Raw genomic sequence first — 18961 nt, 5'->3', positions numbered from 1 at the left:
CAAAGGTACATTTTAAGTAACTCGGCCACTCTTTCCATGGAAAAAAATAATTTTTAGATGTAGTTTTGGAGCTCAAAGATATTGGATGGTTGCGTGACCCCAGCTAGTGTTATTATGCGAAAAAATAAGATGACGTAATCTGAAATGCCGCACAAGCGCAATTTTCACTCCCGTGGTAACATCAAACGAACGTGAGAGATTTAATGTTATTTTATGTTATGTAAACTGTATGACCTTAACTAGTGGTTGTTTGTTTGCCCTCTAACATCCATTATGATTTTTTATCCAGCCTAATTCTATGTGCGTTTCGATTGTTTTAGAGAATATACGATAATATTGCCAGTAATATGTAAGAAGCATCTGTTACGAAAATCCGGTACTTTGCTATGGGTGGTCTATTGTTGCAATTATATGTGTGTTTGTAACATTTATAATTGCAAAAAAGGTTAAAATTAGTACAAAAAATTATTTCTCAATCGGCATCGCAATTACTTTATTTCTTCTTTGTTAATAATTAGACGTTGGTAAAAGCATGCTGTTAATAAACAGCGTACTCATTTTTGAATTCTTTGTTCCGGGTGTTTAAATTAGAGTTTTTTTTTCTTTAAAAAATAGGTTAAGTGGGTTTAAAGGCAAGACAATTGTGGAAGTAATTGATAAATTGATTAAAACCGTTTTATATATTATTAATCAAATGTGAAAAGGCTAAACTGTTGAGAATTTGTTCAGCTAATATATGATACCTTCTGGTGTCTTTATCTGTATGTCTCCCATCAAAATTAAAAAACGCTCTGCTGTACTGCCCAATTCTTTATCATGTTTAATTATAGTCCTGTTCATAATTTACATGAATTTTTCTTTAACATTACCTTATACTGACCTCTTCACTTCATTTATTTTATTCGTGGTTCTTTTCCCCAAACATAAGAAAATAAAAATATTAAAAAAGTTTATATATATTTCATATTTACTAACTTCATCTCCCCTAAAAATTTAAAGTTGTATTTCTACAGCACTTTTAGTTATTTCAAAATCCCTTAACCATTGTATGCCTTTGACCTCCCTTTACCTATTTTAACCATGATCCCTATTCCCTACAATTAAGCACGATAGGAATGACAGATTATGACGAAACTTTGGGTTTCTAATAAATCGTCGATTTGAATATTAATTGCGCTAACGGTATTTACTGATTGTAACGAAACTTTGGATTTGTAATAAGTCGTCGATATGAACAACAATTGTCTTGAAATAACTCTTAGTAGATATGTTCACCACTCTGTGACGCGATCGTTCATTTTCCTTTATGAGTATCTTTACTGCTACCAACATTTCTTACTGATAAATCGATTTAAAATATTTTTACATTCAAGTGATGCTGAATATTTAAGAGAATTTTACAAGCTGACGTTAGCGATAACGGTGGCAACCTATGTTGATCTCGTTATATTTGAAAAAACCTTGATTAAGGCGATATCAGTTTGATTTAATAGCGCTAATTAGTGGTGTCACGATCATCAATAATGTAGTGACATCAGTTATAATCACTTTTAGTTGTTCTCGAAGTTGTAGAGAGTAAATATGTTTGCAAGGTTAATCATGTTACTTGCTGCTTTACAGGTGAGAAATATATATGCTTCCTTCATCCGCATAGCACTTTGTGCAGCAAAACAAAACTATTTATAGGTTACCTCAATTGTTGTAATTTATCTCGCGTCGTTTGCTCAGGGAGAAAGAATCTCTGGCTTGGTGCCATTTGATACTACCAATGCAAAAACCATCAAAGATTTCTTCCAAGTAACTTTCACGGCTGATAATGGTTATATAACCTCACTTTTTGATTTTAAGAAGATCCTTATTGCAATAACCGAATGCACTTTAAAGGAGGGATCCATTTGCCACATAGATAATATTATTGATTGGAATTTTAAATGCATAATCACCGTATCCATTGAACATAGTAACAATGAAATAAAAATTGTTGGAATTGGGTTTTCTCAAAAGGCAATAAAAAAGCCAAGTAGAAGAAGACGACATATCGAAGATAAATTGGTGGACGTTAAAATCCGAATACGAAGATCAGGCAAAGAAAAGAAAAGTTTAACAGTTCACAACAATTTAAGTGGTAGGTGACAAAGAATTTTACTAAACACAATAAACATGTCTTTTTGTTTAAAATACATGCTTCTTGTTACTTTTTCATAACTTAGGCAATATGATCGCCTCCGCGAATAGATTTATCAGAAAGTGTTGGGTAGGTGGTCAGTTTGTTACATGCTTTGGACTATGGACACCAAGACCAACTACAACCTGTTCGAAAGGATTTATATGCATTGGTCATTTTACTGCTGCTAAAAAACTTTTTCTATTAAAACGATCATTCAAAAGGCAAGATAAAACAAAAAACAGGAACATTATACGTAAAAGGAGAAGTTTCCCGTACGCTTCTTCTACTACAACAGCATTTAACGTTGTGTTTGATACGATATTATTTAATGTTAATAATTTATTAACCCAACAAAGTGATGTATGATAATATATGTGCAGCGTATGGTAATTAAAAGGCACCATTGTGTCCGAAATACGGTTCGCAATTACATTACGTGTTAATTAATAGACTTTTTTTATGTAAGATCTGTTTATAAGCAACTTATTACTCGAAGAAATAAAAGTTTGTTTATAACAAAAAAACATAATATTTGTAATCCACAATTTTTTTTTTAATTATCCCCTATGGTAACATATCTTAACTAAGCTTAGGACGTAAGAGAAATTTTAGAATTAAAGAACCTCGCATTATTATTGATAAAAGCAAGTAGGTAGATAGATAGATAAAACGCACTAAATTAAAAAAAATTTAAGTGGCTTTGTTGTCTTTCTCTTTCCTAAAGACCAAAGCATGCAGAAAGGAAATGCTTAAAATTATAAAATGGATTTTAAAATATATCTTCATGGTAACGGTGCTTTAAGTAATTATTTAATAAAGAATAATATCATGAAATGGCAGCTAATGCAGCAGTTATGCGTTGTTGTTGATGGTAATTCAAAACAAGCCGCTGCACCTAACAACCAAAATGAACGGATGTACTAATCATGCTTTTAATCCCATCAAATCTTCTTAAAGCGAACACAATTAATACATGATAGCTACTAGGTAAAGAAATATGTACAAATTTGGAGAACATGTTGTAGAATAGCACTTTCGTTTTACTTCGTGTAACAGTTCTTAAATTTTTAAAACCAGTGTCAACGATTAGACATCAGTGTTTAATAAATACATGGAAAAGCAACTTTTTAGAGATCTATGGGATTTAGTCACGAAATGGACAAAAAATTCGATAAAAAGGTATTTTTTTGAATGCTAAATGTTCTGTCCTTAAATTTACTTACCCGGAATATTGAACAAGGTTTCTTTATTATTATGAAAACACTTGCTAAACTTAATGAAAATTCTCTTGGTTGGAGTTCTTTTTCTAAAGCACACGTATTTCTTGACTCTGGTAGGCCATTCGTTTCGTCAATTCCCTTAACGTTTTTGTGCGCCATCAATGTCCACGCCCTCTTCGGTAATTTAAAAAACTTAAAGCTTACAACGGATCAAGTTTAATTTCTATATTAATTTTCATCATATATTTACGGTTATCAAATGAGGTTCTTAAGTAATGTTATCATAGCTCTAAACGATTCAACCACGATCGATTCGCGCACATCTATAAATTTTTTTGTGGCACTTTTTTTCTATTTAGTTAACAATGTGATTCGAGTACCAAGTAGATTGTACTTGTCGGTGCAGAAAATTATTGCAACTTGACTCTTGAAATTAATAGGTCTGGTCACTGCTTCTTAATTATCTTTTTAAAAGAAAAGTATAAGTTCCCGTGGTTTTATTGATACATACAGTACAGTTGCGCAAACGTAGATGGATGAATATCGAGGGAAAACAGAGTAATGAAAGCCTTGTTGCTACTTAAATAGTTAATGATGAGATTTACTCTTGTTCGCATGACTTTTAAGATTTTTTTCTAACAGGAAAGAAGAGAAGTATTTTTTTTTCAATTTCGTGTTCTTATTTTCTGCGCGATCCATTAATTTTGTGCTACATTTAACGAAAATAGGCTACTAATAAATTAATCGATTGCTAGAAAAAAAATTTTTAAATAAATAAAGAACTGAAAAAAAAATAGTGTTTTGTAGTATTTTTAGAATTGCCCTAAGTTACTTTAGAAAACCCTAGTTGCTTTTTGGTGAATAGTGGGCTTAAAAGTTTGATTACTATAGGTTGAAGATGTGTTTTTAGCTGTTTACAAGTCATAGGAAAAAAGTCCCTAACAATGGGGAATACCTCCCGTGCTTATAGTGAATAATTACTGTGGTTGTTAAGCCTAGTTCCCGCCAAATGCGTGTATTAAACATATGTTTATTACCAAACTCATGGATGGTTTTTTTATTCATCTAATTCATTATGCTGTAAGATTATGCGTTCACACTGAACCTAACTTTCGAACGAAAGTAAAGATTTGTGACTTGCAAGTATCATGTGAAAAGCAAAGAAGTTTTAGAATTAGGTTATCTTTATTTAAGTATGTTAAAAAGGCGAAAAAAACGAATATCCCAAACACGACGGCTTTGGGTTAAACGAGTATAAGCTAATCGAGAAAGTAAAGGTACATACAATACACTCTAAAAGAACTGCGATTAACTGACAGGGAAGGTTACTTCAGATGGACATTTTCTTAGTATATAGTTAGCTTATGAAATACACGAAACAGAAGCTATAGCACTTGTCTTCTTATTTTATTATACAGTCCTCAATATTACACAAACAATGATATTAATGTAATACAAGGGTTATATATATATAGGGTTTCACAAACTAATTTTTTCAAAAAAATTAACACCAAACCTTGTTTTACCCTAGTTTTCCATCAATCTCTCACCACGCTTTTTCTTTTCTGTCTTTTTTTCTTGTATCAACTATCTGATATATCATGGAGACACGGGTAGAGTCTCGCCAGATCAGATTGTGCTTTCTCTGCCGCTATCCCTATTTTCGATTTCGTAAAAAATTATTTTTTGTTTTTGTCACTGTTCTTCTTTCACTTACTCGTGAAGTGCTCTCATAAAAGCCACTCTCACCTTGAGCATTGGCGGTAAAAGAAAAAAATTCTCTGATGTTGAATAAACTCATGTTTAACGCACGACCAGCTGCATGCGTTAATGCACACGTTTAATATCAAAACTTTTTGATAAGCATCCTTTTGCATTTGGATTGCACGAGACTCACCACAGTGGTCACAAGATCTTACCCACTGCAGTCCGCCAACATTTCTAAGGCCAAAGAATAGTGTACCTCATGAAAATTCGTCGTCTGTTACCAAATCCATTAATAGTCCATCCTCACCCATCTCTGACATCCAAACCCACGGAACACCATACCTTTAGCCAGGAACTTAAACAAAAAGTGAGCATCGTCCACGCTGGTTTGATAAACAAGGGAAACACATGCTACGCAAACTTCATTTTGCAAGCATTAACGGTTATTCCAAGACTTTGGTCTCGATTACCATCAGAGTCCTCCCTGTTATCTTCTCTAGTAAAGTTTATAGTCCTTAATAAGTCGCTACTGAATCGCTCTCGTTCAACGATTGATCCTTTCAATTTCTTACGAGCTCTGCAAAACAGAATGCATCCTCTTAACAATAACGCGTTTTATCACAATCACCAACAATATGTGCCCGAGATCCTTCAGGTTGTTTTTGTCGAACTTATTGGATCTTCCCCTTTGGTTGACAATCTACTTTCAGTAACTGCGACTACAACAACTTCATGCAAATTCTGTTGTTTCTCCACTTCCAGGGAACAAAAGGATTTAATTTTAATTTTACCAACGTGCAAGCCAATAATTTAACAAATAATTTAACAAATTTCTACAACAAGTGGTTCTGCCCCCAGTGTTCATTGCATCAAGAGGCCACAATTGAAACTCAGATCTCTAATTGGGGTGACTTCCTTGTTGTACAATTGTTAAGATATACATCAGTAAAAAGGTCTTCTTTGGGGGGCTGACTCGACCTGTTTAGTTTCAACTATATGTATTATATCAAGTACCCATTACACCATAAATACATACGCATAATATAAAGCGCCAAGTATAACATAACATCTCCTTTTTAAAATTTATAAAACATAAGTTACTATCTTCACTGTCATCATACGGAATGGTAGCATCGCTGTGTATCTCCTTGCATTCGTTATACGGAATAGTGTCTTCGCTGTCGTTTGCATTAACGAGGAGTGTTTGACAAGGAGCGGTTTGGACTAATAAATCCCAGCTTCATTCAATATTTTCCCTCTGATTGTCCATTCTCGAGTGTCCTGATGTTGAATGGTACTAGAACACTTTTGGTCATGGTAGGTTTTCATTTGTTTTTTCTCTCTATCCAAGTTTATGAAGAAGTTTGTGTGTGACGAATAACAGACGGTAAGGTGTCGGAAAGATTGAACCCAAGTAGTAATTGGGCAGGCGACTTTCCGCAACTTAACGGTGCGTTACGGATGGCTAACAATCCAAAGTAAAAATCGCCATTTGATCTTTGTGTTTTCTTTATACGACATTTTACAATTTTCACCATTAATTCAGCCAGCCCGTTGTTTGTGGAGTATCTAGGACTGCTAGTAATGTGGTTAAATCCCCATTTGTTTGCAAACTTCTTGAATTGATAAGATGCATACTGGCTCCCATTATCAGAGACTAATGTTTCTGGAATGCAATGTTAAGAAAAAATTAATTTGGTAGCTTCAATGACACAAGCAACAGGTCGGTGCCAACTTATTGCCACGCAATATCTGGTGTTAAGTAAGGCAACAATGAAGCATTGGTTTTTGATGGTAGCATTTCTTGTTATGAAGTTTTCAATGTCTCGATTCATTTTAGATCCATTTCCACATCCATCGGTGCATAATTCTTTTCCGTTGCTGTTAAGAAACGTGAAGCACAATCAACCGGTCGCCATTCATTATGGTATTGATAAAGTATAACAGGGATACCATTCGTAAAACTTCCATCTGTTCTAATTTTTGTTTTCTTTTTAATATTATAATGTCCAAGAATCGGTTGCATTGACAATAATTCTTTACAATTGTTGAAAGCGTTTGTATGAACAACTGTCCATATCCATTCATTCTTGGAACTTAAAAGGTCTCTTAGTGGCTCGACAGTTTTAGCAAGATCTGCACTGAAACGTGACATTTGTTAAGCCATTCCCAGAAATCGTCTGAGTTCGGTAATGTTTGTGGGTACTGGAAATTTCTTAATAGCTTCCACTTTAGTTGCTAATGGCTGAATTCCCTCTTTTAAAATTTTATGTCCTAAAAACTCGACTTCGGTTTTCCTGAATTGGCATTTCTCTAAATTCAATTTTACTTTGTTTTAAGATAAGTCTGATAGAAATATTTTCAAACGTTCGTCATGATGTTGATTATCTTTTCCAAAAACTAAAAAATCATCCATACTCTTAACAATACCACTTTTCCCCACAATCATGTCATGTATACGCTCGTTAAATGTTTCGGGCATGGTGGTAAGGCCAAACGGAGCACGAGTTGGAAGAATTATTCTACCCATGCAGCCAAGAAAAAAAGAGTTATTTTAAAAGGATTGGAATGAGCAGTAAGAATCCGAAGCTCGATTTCTAGTACTAAGTTACTTTGGCATATCGTACAATAAGAAATAAGAAAGAGGTTTTAATCAAATTGAAAGTCCACTTTAAGCCTTTTTAAAAAATTTTAACCATAGCTAAATTAGTGTGGTAAGGGCGAATATCTAAATTCTAAAATTTATTTTCTCAAGTAGTTATGACAGGACACATCGCCAGAAATTTGTTTTAATATTTGGTCTCAAAAAAGTCAGCATATTTTGTAGCATATTTTACTCTGTTTGATGAAAACAAAAAAAAATCCATCGATTAAGTTTCTATTGCTCAGCGAGGCACATCGATTAAGTCTTCTCAGCGAAGCCAGGTTTGATAAAATCGTGGTATTTTAGTTTAAATTACTTTGCATGCAGCTGGATTTCAGTTTATTTTTGTTGTTTTGTATAACAGATTGTCAGGGCAACGATGAATTACTGCACTAAAGTTAATAGTTATTCCATTAAATCCTTTTGAATTTCCCTGTTATTAAAACTATGATTAAATATTATCGATCATAAGCGGTTATTATAACTATAAATCGCTTTTTTATGAATGCTCATGTCTAGTTTTTCTAAAATATCAATTGAACGAAGTTCTTATATAGCTCTAACATCTTAAGAATAATTGTTATCACATCACAAAGAAAGAAAGTTAAGCCATTAAAACCTTTCGCTGGCCACAGAAAACGAAATAAATTTCAAGACATTTTATGACATTTTTCGTATTTTCCAAAGAGATACGGCTAAATATACCTTGATTAAACAGACAATTTGCTTCTTATTATTATGTTTATTGCTTGGAGATTGACACTACCCCTTTACACTTTACCTAGAAGGTGATTTAAAGCGCCTAAGAAAAAAAGGGAACTTTGCACACACTGCATGGGGTGAAGTGAATTGTTTTAAGATGAGAAACTTGAATAATTGGATCAGAAGTAAACCTTTACATTGTAAACATCATTATAGACCAATGTTGAACCAGAAGAATAAGAAAGTTGTTAATCACGTATTTTTTTAATTTCATAGATATTTCATTTTTATTCTCGAGATTCAAATTGTACAATCTCTTTAATAATAGCCGTATTCCGTCTGTCTGTGTGTCCGCGAAAGCCGCGTCCCGTAACGGAAACACGAAATTTTGTAAATTACCAAATGCGATATATTTTTACCGACTTTGTTTTGACCGCTCGCGCGTGGAATACCATTCACAACGCCTGATTCTTTAAAAAAAACCAAGATTTTCGCGACCAGAAAGAATCCAAGATCTTCGCGGAACGAAGGCCATTTTGATAATGGTCGTGTTTGTGGTCAGTGTGTGAGGTTTGTAGGCCTGTTTGACTTTTTTATCTTCTAAAAGCCTTATATATTTGTAATATTTGTTTTCTGTTTGTTTTCAATGTTAGGATAAATATATTGTCACGTTTTTTAGCCACGTACAGATCTTAAACGCACCAGTTTTAGGATGTTTGGCTAGGAACGAAGATTAGCTAGCTGTAGCTACTAGCTAGCTAGAGCCTCACTTATTGCTATTCTGTTTGGTATAAGAGCTTTTTATCCTAGCCAACATTTATTTTTATGTTGAGGCTGTGGCTATTTAGCTAGCTCCTTAAAAAGTGAAAGTATAAAAATGCAGTTTGGCTACAACAATATTCTTAAGCAATATATAATTTTTATGCTAAATGCAGTTAGCTAGCTAGGTATAGCTACATATTTTATTATTTTTCTGCAAACTTTTTCTGCAAATGAAATGGCTGAGTGATTGTTTTGGCTGGACGAGTAACGACAGGCTGTTCCCTGTGTTTTTATTTAAACCGAAGTTGCAATGAACATTTTTGGAAAAGGGTAATACGCCTTATGCGCCTGTTCAACTGTGTTTAACTGTACTAAGCGGTTAGGCCAGTGTTAAAAACAGACTGTTTTTTGTAAAAGGCTGTTACGCCTATGGGCATGTGCAACACCGTTTACTTGCATATACTAAGGTCAGCCCACCACTGTGACAATTAATTTTTAAACTTTCTTGGGAATCACGCCTGGACTAACCGCTCAGCCCTGTCTCTGCGAGAAAGTTTTTTTCAAAAGGGTATTATTCCTATACGCTGTACAACACGGTTTAACTGTACTAAGCGCTCAGCCCAGTGTCACGATTAATTTTTTAACTTTTAAAAAGACTTTTCCACAAAATAAAATAATATTGACCGATTGTTTTTGCTATGACAGGGTAACAACGGTTTGTAAACTCTGTTTTCATATCAGCTATTGTTGCGGGAAAGTAATTTAAAAAAAATATGTTACAGTCGCACACTATAATGGTGTATGCGCTTAACTTGATTTACGCCTGTGCAACACGGTTTAACTGTACTAAGCGTTCAGCTCAGTGTCACGATTAATTTTTTAACTTGCGCAAAAAGTTATTCCGCAAAATGAAATAAAATTGACGATTGTTTTTGCTTTGATGGAGTAACAACACTTTGTAAACTCTGTTTTTATATCAGTTATCGTTGCTGGAAATTTATTTTTTGAAAAATATGTTACAGTCGCACACTATAATGGTGTATGCGCTTCAAATGATTAACAACATACTGTATACCTGTACTAAAGCGCTCCACCTGATCGTGTGGGACAGTTTACGGCTCTTATTAAGCGCTCCACAGAGTGTTCAATGCCGGATCACACCTTTACTTGTGGCTTAACCCGGCGTTTCGACGCCGGGTTTCCCGGCTAGTCTCTATAATAATAGCCGTCGTCTGTCTGTCTCTGCGCAACATGGCGGAGCAAGTAGCGAGACCCGCCGAAAATCCCCGCGGCCCTGCAGCTTTATTTCAAATCCCCGGCAGACCCCGTTTTTTACTGGCCTTGCTTTGCCGCTCATTGTAATAAACCAATCACGAGGCTCCATTTTCACTAATGACCAATCCAAGTGCTTCGCGGCCTCAACATGCCGACGGGAGGAAACATGCTACCCCTACGAAGGCCATTTTTGTTTGGAAGTGATGGTGTGAAGTTTGTAGGTTTCCTTTCAATCCTCCTTATTTCTTCTGAGTACTTTTTATCCTATAGGATTATTTAGTTTGTTTTCACATGTTAAGGTGAATATTTCATCACGTTTTCTAGCTACGTATAAATCTTAAACAAACCAATTTTAAGTTTTTGGCTAGCTACAAAACGTACATTTTGAGGCAGCTAGCTATAGCTATCTTTATCTATTCCTATTCTTTTAAAGTTTTTATTCAGTTTGGTATATTGTTCTTTATTTTTATGTTGAAGTTGGGTCTACCTATCTAGCTCCTTTTAGCTCTACCTCTGGCTAAAAAGTGAAAGTAGCTAAATGCAGTTATAGGCAGCTACCAATTTTATTACTGCTATGAAAGCTTATGCTGAAAAATAAAATTGCTGAGTATATATTTTTTTAACTGAACTTGATAACGACAGGCGGTTTCCTGATTTTTTTTAAACTGAAGTCGCGATAAAGTTTTTTTAAAAATGGTGTTATAAGCGCTTAGTCCGGTGGTAACAACGGGCTGTTTCCTGTGTTTCTGTTTAACCGAAGTTGTGATAACGTTTTTTACAGAAAAAAAGTACACACTGTTTACCTATACTAAGCGCTTTACCTGAATGTGTGGCACAGTTGACGGTTCTTATTAATCACTCAATCTGGTGTTTAACGCTGGGTAACACAGCTACTTGTGGCTTAACCCGGCGTTTCAACAGAGTGTATTCTGTGTTTTGTAAACCAAAGCTTCAATAGCTTTTTTGAATAGGGTCTTAAGCCTAAACGCATGTGTCGCACGATTTACCTGTACTAAGTGCTCAGTCCAGTGTCACAATTAATTTGTTAACCTTTACTGAAACTTATTTCGTAAAATAAAATAAAATTGACCAATTGTTTTTCCTATGACGGGGTAACAAATGGTTGTAAATTGTGTTTTTATTTTGGCTAAAGTTACAGTAGAGTTATATTTTCAAAAATACACTACAGCCAAAACACTATAGTGTTGTGTGCGCTTTACTCGATTAACGACATGCTGCGTACCTGTACTAAAGCGCTCCACCTGACCGTGTAGTACAGTTTACGGCTTTTATTAAGCGCTCCACATAGTGTTCAATGGCGGGTCACACCTTGACTTGTGGCTTACCCCGGCGTTTCGACGCCGGGTTTCCCGGCTAGTTTTAAGATAAATTACTATCCAGACAGAGTGGCACCTGACATGTGATAACAAGAATCATCTTAACTTTTTTCTGTAAGTTTAAATATATCATTGTTTTCCAGAACATCATGATTCTTCAACACACATTTATTTTTTAGGAATTTTTATGAATTTTTTAAGGCCTGGCTGTCATAGAGAGGTCAGTTCTTGGAGTTAATGTAAATTGGAACCTTAAAATAACGTCCGCCATAAAATGAGGTATTTTTTTGAGAGTTTAATCCAGATTTCACCAGTTTCTAAGAAAGTTGTTAGTTGTGAGAAAGAAAAATAATATATACACGAATATATGAGATATGAGATTGTCACATGCGTAAAGTTAAAATTACATTTGAGCGCTGTTGGCGGCCATTTTTTACATAGCTATGTCATTAAGAAGCATCACGCTTAATGTTCACTTTCGTGTTTCTTGCAAAGAGAACATTCACCAGGTCGTTCTTATTCATCTCTTTTTTATGCAATATCCAACCTAATTACACGGCGCCCTGTTGTTCTGATACATTACAGGCTGTTCATAGAGTATTATATATTGACCAAATTAGATTGTTTAAAATATTTATTTATTAGCCGGCGGCGTCGCACGCCGGGTTAAGCCACAAGAAAAAGTGTAACGAAGCATTTAAAAACTCTGTGGCGCAATTAATAAGAACCGTAAACTGTGCCATACATTCAGGTGCAGCATTGTAGTACAGGTATACATGTCATTGAAAGTTTATAAAATTAATGTTACTCCGGGCAACGCGCCTAGTACAGGTAAACAATGTCGCCCATTCATGTAGGCACAATACGTTTTTCCAAAAAAAAGCTTTATCGAAACTGGTTTAACAAAAGCGCAGAAAACAGCCCGTTGTTAACACTGAACTGGAATTAATGTTACTCCGGGCAACGCGCCTAGCACAGGTAAGCGTGTTGCACATGCATTTATGCTTAATACCCTTTTAGCACAGTTTACAACCCATTGTTACCCTATCGTAACAAAAACTTGTCAATATTATTTTATTTTCCAAAATAAGTTGCAGTACACGTTAACAAATTAATCATGAAACAGGATACACTCTGTTAAAACAACGGGTTAAGCCACAAGTAACTGTGTTACCCGCCGTTGAACACCCGAATGAGTGATTAATAAGAACTGTCAACTGTGTCACACATTCAGGTAAAGCGCTTCGAACAAGTAATAGTATGTAGTAAATCAAGTAAAGTGTACAATTCACGGTGTTTTCGATGTAATAATTTTTTCAAAAATTCCACAATATGAGCTGAAACAAGAAGCCCTGCGGCTCTAAGAATTTCCTAGAGATGGGGGTGCATAGTCGAAGCGTGAAGAGTGCATATACAGGCAGGTCAGATATCGCCGTTTCGTTTGATTCTTGTCCAAACGTAATGCCAGTGTGAACTCATCAAACTAATTCAAACAATTGAGACAAATTTGGTTTTAGAGATTTATATGATTGACTGCGTGCAAATACGCCGGTGTTTTTGTAGAAGAGTTCATAGCAAGTGTGTATTTTGAAGTACGAATTTAAAGATTCAAAAAAGTGTCACATTCGTTTATTGAAAAAAGTCGAACACGTTAATAGTTCATATTTATTTCAAAACACGTGAAACACATTTTGTATAATCCTGCACCGTACGTGAAATAGATTGGTCGTCAAAAGACCGCATAAAGGCTTCTGTATGAATTAGAAAAGGCTACATACCGTAAATGCTCGATTTACCGGCCCAGGGGCTTATTTAAGAGAGGTTTGTCATCCCGGCGAGGTTAATAAAATGAGTTTTTCTCAAACAAAAGCTTAGACGCAAACGAATGACTTAGCGGATACCCTGAGTTTAAATGTGACTAATCGCTTCGGAGGCCATTTTAATTTATCTTTGAGTTGCTTACCAAGCCTGGTCACATCTTACTCTGGTAAAAACTTGGTTTGATGTTTCTTAGGGTGAGTGAAACCACGCACTGGAATGTTCGGGATAGAATTAGCCAATCATAAAGCGCGGGATAAATCGTTTGAGACCCAGTGTAATTTTTTCCACCTTAGCTACTCCTATTTCCCGCCAGTAAGAAAAATTGAGCTGGGTCTCCTGGCTAGGCAAAGTACAGTGCTATGATAACACAAAGAATTGACATGTATTCTCAATGACGAACTGTCGAAACGAAACATGGGATCTGCATATACAAAACTAACAGAACTTGCTTAGAAAAAGAGCTTTAAAAGTATATACAATGACTTTGCACAAAGTACACATTTCATAAACTATACAGAATACGGAAGTGTGTGATTAGATGTGGAAATTCCTTGTGAAGAATTATTTCTAAAAAATAACAGATATGCAAACCAGTTGCAAAATTAACAAAATTTGTCTGAAAATATGTGTTCAGTTCAGTCAACAATAGCAACTTTACTTGCTCGGTGTTCATTGACATGATATCTTTCATTAGGGGACACGATATTAACTTGTCAATACTACATTGGAACTTGTGACGTACACCATCAGGCGTTGCAACAGTTTAAGAGCGAGATGTTTTCTTTTGACTTTTGATGATAGCATAACATTCTTACAGCCTGAGCATGTGAAAAGAGCTGTGCCAGTTACCTCGATGAACTTGTTACACATTGGACATACATGATTTACATTACTGTCCAGAGCAATGATCGAACAATTGTTTGAACATGATCTTCGAGTTGAGTTTTACTTAACTGATACGCGGTTAAATGGGTCGTCTGAAGCCTATCTGTATTTACATATCTTACTTTTGGTAAGCGAAGAAAATCAAATGTTACACCAGACTCCAAGTTAGTATACTCTCGCCATAGAGTTATCTTGATCGAAGCGCTATCATCTGCCATAACCTTCTCTAATCATTACTATTTCATTGTTAACCTCAATGTGTCTGATATCATTCAACAAAAGTACTCCGCGTACATTCACTTTTTGATCAAATGGAGTCTCGTTGATTACATCTGAGATGGTTGTAAAGTCATACATACGCTTACGTGGGAACCCAAGTTTCTTGCTTTTGACTAAAACTGTAGTCTGTCACAAATATTGTGCTGTCTTTTTCAGAACTTCTGTAATGATTTATTTCACAACCACCAGAATGTTCAGCTATTTCTGAAAAAAAGTATTTTCTTGGAAGGAGAGAAATATACGACATTTTTCACTTCGTTCTGTGTCTCAACATTAACCCTATTCGGTCCGCGGGGGGGCGCCGCCCCCCCCCCTGACGGTTTTTTTTTAATAACTCCTTATTGCTTTGTTATATGGCTATGATACTTACTGAGCTTCAATATTTATCTATTAGACACCTGCATGCGAAATTTTTAGGTCTCATACTTTTCAGAGGCTTTAATATTGGCCATTACTCGAAACTACCTCTAAAAATCTCTATGAAATCTTTATAATGGGGAAAATAAAATAACTCCTGTTACGATCATCCTTAGATCTTGAAACTTGCAACACAACTTTGTTTTATCGAAAAAAATCATTTTGAATAATTTGAACACGTGACTAATCCGATTTCCCGATTCTGTCGGATTTTATCCGAAAATCGGAGAAAAACGGATTTTCGGGCAATTTTTGCCAATTTTTTATGCGATCCATGTAAAAAACGGAGGATATGTTAAACAACTTTTATTTAGCTATCAGAAATTTCAAACAGAATGTGAAAATTCGCTCTAGAACAAAAGTAGTTCAATTTTAAGCAGATAGTGGCATTTTTAACAATTTTCAAGCTTCTGATGACGTCACAAAAAATGTGCTGACGCAAGCAAAAATTTATTGCCGCCATTTTGTTCCTTTTATGACGTACTATGAGTGTGCCAAGCTTGATCTAATTTCAACAATCCTACAAAAAGTTATTGAGGGGGCGGAATCCGCCCCCCGGTCATAGTATGTTTGGAAAACCCTGGACCGAATAGGATTAAGATTGAGGTATTGTTTCGATGCTTTACTAGTTTTCATCCCTTAATGGAACTGTCTTCGATCTGTGAAATAAAAAAAGGGATGTTCATTTATCCACTGTGCAGTCCTGAGGTTATCAACAGAGGCCTTATCAAAACTTGGGCTTTGTGAAAATTCTGTCTGTAATGTAATGTATATTTTTCATTAAATGTTATAGATGAAACAGAAGCAAAAAATCTGCATATTGCCTTCCACTTCCCTGTTTTCGCATTGTTGTATACTTCATCGCAAAATACCTACAAAAACATAATCATAATATAATCAAAAAAAATTAGAAGATTTCAGATAAATTGGGCAATACAGCTTTTTCTTATAAGAATATACTCTATAAGAATATCGAGGCTTAGGAATGGGTTAAAAATTAAAAATAACTAAAGAGGCTCAACCTTTCGTTTTAAATAGGAAAATTTGTGTTTCTTTAATTGCCACTAGTCGATAAGGCCCGTGGAGAAGTCCAGTTAGGCAGAAATATGGGTTGTTTTAGATTCCTGCTGATGTCAGTAAGTTCCGTTTACTGTAATGTATAGAGATTGAAACGCTGATGAGAAATATGTATAGTATCATGTGGTAGTAAAGAACGGTTAAGATGGTATAAAGGTTTAATAATTTTGCTGACGACAACAAAGTCCCTAATAAAAGTCCAGCAATTTTGTTTTAGAAATTTATATACCTGTTGCCTTAATCGTTTAGATCTTCAAACTCTGATCAAGAAAATGTATAGCATCATGTAATTTTGATAAGCGGTTGCAGAGATAATGGGGTTTGAAGGTTTTTTGATGACGTCATCAACCCGCCCATTCCGAAACGGATTTGGGGACCAAAGTTTTGGAAAATTACTCAAATTGGTTCTAGGTGTCCGTAGTTACCCACGCAGTGAAAAATAATTGACGTCAGCACCTCGTTTCCAAGTTATTTGACCCCAAAGTTTTAGGTGCACTGTAATGGGTGATTAATTTAATATAGGATGTGGACGTTAAAGTAGTGTTATTGACGTCGCGCCGTAACGTTATAAAATTTAACATTTGAAACATACTTTTTTTCGGTAACTTCAACAGAAAATTTCGGCTACTTCAAAAGAAAACGAACACATCCAATATGACCGTCACATACACTTCGTATTATTATATAAGACTAGTCGATAAGGCCCGTGGAAAAATCCACTTAGGAAAAAGGCCAATGAAAAAATAGGTTGCTTTAGATGTTTTGCTGCCACCAGCAGTGCATATACAAAAAAAATGTTCTTAAAATTTTACACCAAATATTAAATGTCAAATCGCATTCAATCCTCCACACAAATCTTACACAAAATAAAAAAGAACAGCAATACTCACAAAACTGACAGTAAGAACACCGACAGTTACAACACTGACAGTCACAACACGGATAATAACAATGTTAGAAATAACGCGATAATCCGTATTGCCCTTTACCAACAATTTTGAACCTAAAGGTCAAAAAATCAATAAGCAAAGAATAAACTTGAATAAAAAAGGCTCATTATTTTTGAAACATTGTATGCGGTTCGTAAACAAAAGTTTACACAAAATGTAAAACAGATTGGTTTTTGAGAAACACATCTAAATCAACAAAAATAATTTCATTCCGCATATCGCATATTGCCAATACCCATTATTCTTCCATAAAAAGGTTTCAAAACACATCAAAATTTAGAAAAATCAGTAATTTCTGTGTATACAGTCCTCGCCCGTTAGATTAGAAAATATAAAGAACAAAAACAGTTTCAGTCAGAACATTAAGTAATTTTTTTATCATCAGCAAACATTTATATATCCCTACAAAATTTTGTAAAATTCTCAAGAAATACAAAACCGTGAAACCTGGAATTTTCATCCACCAAATATTACATCACATACAGTTAGTTCTCCCCAACAATAGTTTATATTACGAAATATAAAGACATCAGCTTATACAACAGCTTACAGTGAAGTCCGATTCTACAAAAATTTGTTCATTCAGTATATATTGCATGTGGTTTATTTCCACAAAAATTTACACAAAATTTTAAAAAACAGCATTTTGCAACACAAACAATATAAACTGACTTAATCATACCATCCTCTTATAATTTTTTAAAAAAAAGTCATAAACCAACGTAAATTTCCAATCGAATGTAAAAAAACCCTGTAAAAAAACCTGGCATATTTAACGGGATGTCAGAAACAAAACAATAAAAATAACTTAACACACACACAATTCTATAAGATTCGTTCCACTTTTCATATTGTGGTCCCCTTTGTAAAGTTCACAGGTAATGTGAAAAAAATTATACTCTATGAGCATAACAATGAGTCACACCATCCTAAAAGTTCAAGAAAGATTCTGTAGCTAACTTGTTACATCATAATTCGTCTTCAAAAAATAAGAGATAGGTTAGAGCTAGCTAAGAAGCTTGGGATGGGAGCCTTAAAGCTAACATTAGCTTTCAGATAACAGTAGCTAAGACACCCAGTTAAATACACTTAAACTGGGGAGACTTAACTGGGTCTATAGCTGGCTATTCATGCTTAGTAAAAGACATTATAAAGAGAAACAATAGTAATGTAAAACAAACTAAAGTTTTCTGTTTGTCCAGCAAATTAGTTTGTTAGTCAGCTAACATCTTTATCTAGCATTTTGAATTTTAGTACAAATACATTAGTTACGCACCAGGGGACACATTAATTATGCAAAAAAATTGAAAAAAAAACGCGGTAAAAACTTTAAGAATTTGGAGCTTTAATGGATTTTTTTGAGAATGCGATTCTGCTTGACAATTTTAAGTGTACTACATAAAAAAAGTAACACGCAGCTTCAGCGACATAAAAACAGAACGTCTAAATATATTAAAGTTCTTACTTTTTCTGAATTCCAATCCACTTGAAACTCTAGCATGCATTTTCTACTTCTAACTTTACCTTACTACTTCCTAGCTCCACTTTTCACTTCCGAAGTAACTTCTTGTGGCTTTCAACTTTATTTTTCTACTTCTACTTCTTAACTTAGAGTTTTCTTTCTCTGAATCACTCTTTGGACTTTTTTCAAGACGAAGTGACCTTTCTTTTGTGTTTTTTTCGGTGTCGAGAGACACCATTTTTGGAAAGTTAGCCGT

General features: G+C 34.7%; 1 protein-coding gene across 1 annotated transcript; it reads left to right on the top strand.

Moving 5' to 3' along the window:
• Nucleotides 1–656: 656 nt before the first annotated feature.
• LOC130647267 (uncharacterized) lies at nucleotides 657–2723 on the top strand. Its single transcript, XM_057453057.1, has 3 exons — nucleotides 657–1620; nucleotides 1729–2125; nucleotides 2211–2723. The coding sequence occupies exons 1-3, from the start codon at nucleotides 1582–1584 to the stop codon at nucleotides 2531–2533; spliced, it is 759 nt and encodes a 252-aa protein (XP_057309040.1). The 5' UTR covers nucleotides 657–1581; the 3' UTR covers nucleotides 2534–2723.
• The last annotated feature ends 16238 nt before the right edge of the window (nucleotides 2724–18961 follow it).

Source organism: Hydractinia symbiolongicarpus, chromosome 6 (genome assembly GCF_029227915.1).
Source record: "Hydractinia symbiolongicarpus strain clone_291-10 chromosome 6, HSymV2.1, whole genome shotgun sequence".
In the NCBI taxonomy this organism is placed as follows: Eukaryota; Metazoa; Cnidaria; class Hydrozoa; order Anthoathecata; family Hydractiniidae; genus Hydractinia; species Hydractinia symbiolongicarpus.
Note: the sequence above shows the minus strand (reverse complement) of the source record. Positions and strands in the feature narration are given on the sequence as shown.

Excerpts from the sequence above, each read along its gene's own strand:
- LOC130647267 (XM_057453057.1), top strand. The coding sequence starts at position 1,582 with ATGTTTGCAAGGTTAATCATGTTACTTGCTGCTTTACAG. Across the intron at positions 1,621-1,728 it reads TGTTACTTGCTGCTTTACAG|GGAGAAAGAATCTCTGGCTT; the intron begins GTGAGAAATATA and ends TCGTTTGCTCAG. Across the intron at positions 2,126-2,210 it reads AGTTCACAACAATTTAAGTG|GCAATATGATCGCCTCCGCG; the intron begins GTAGGTGACAAA and ends TTCATAACTTAG.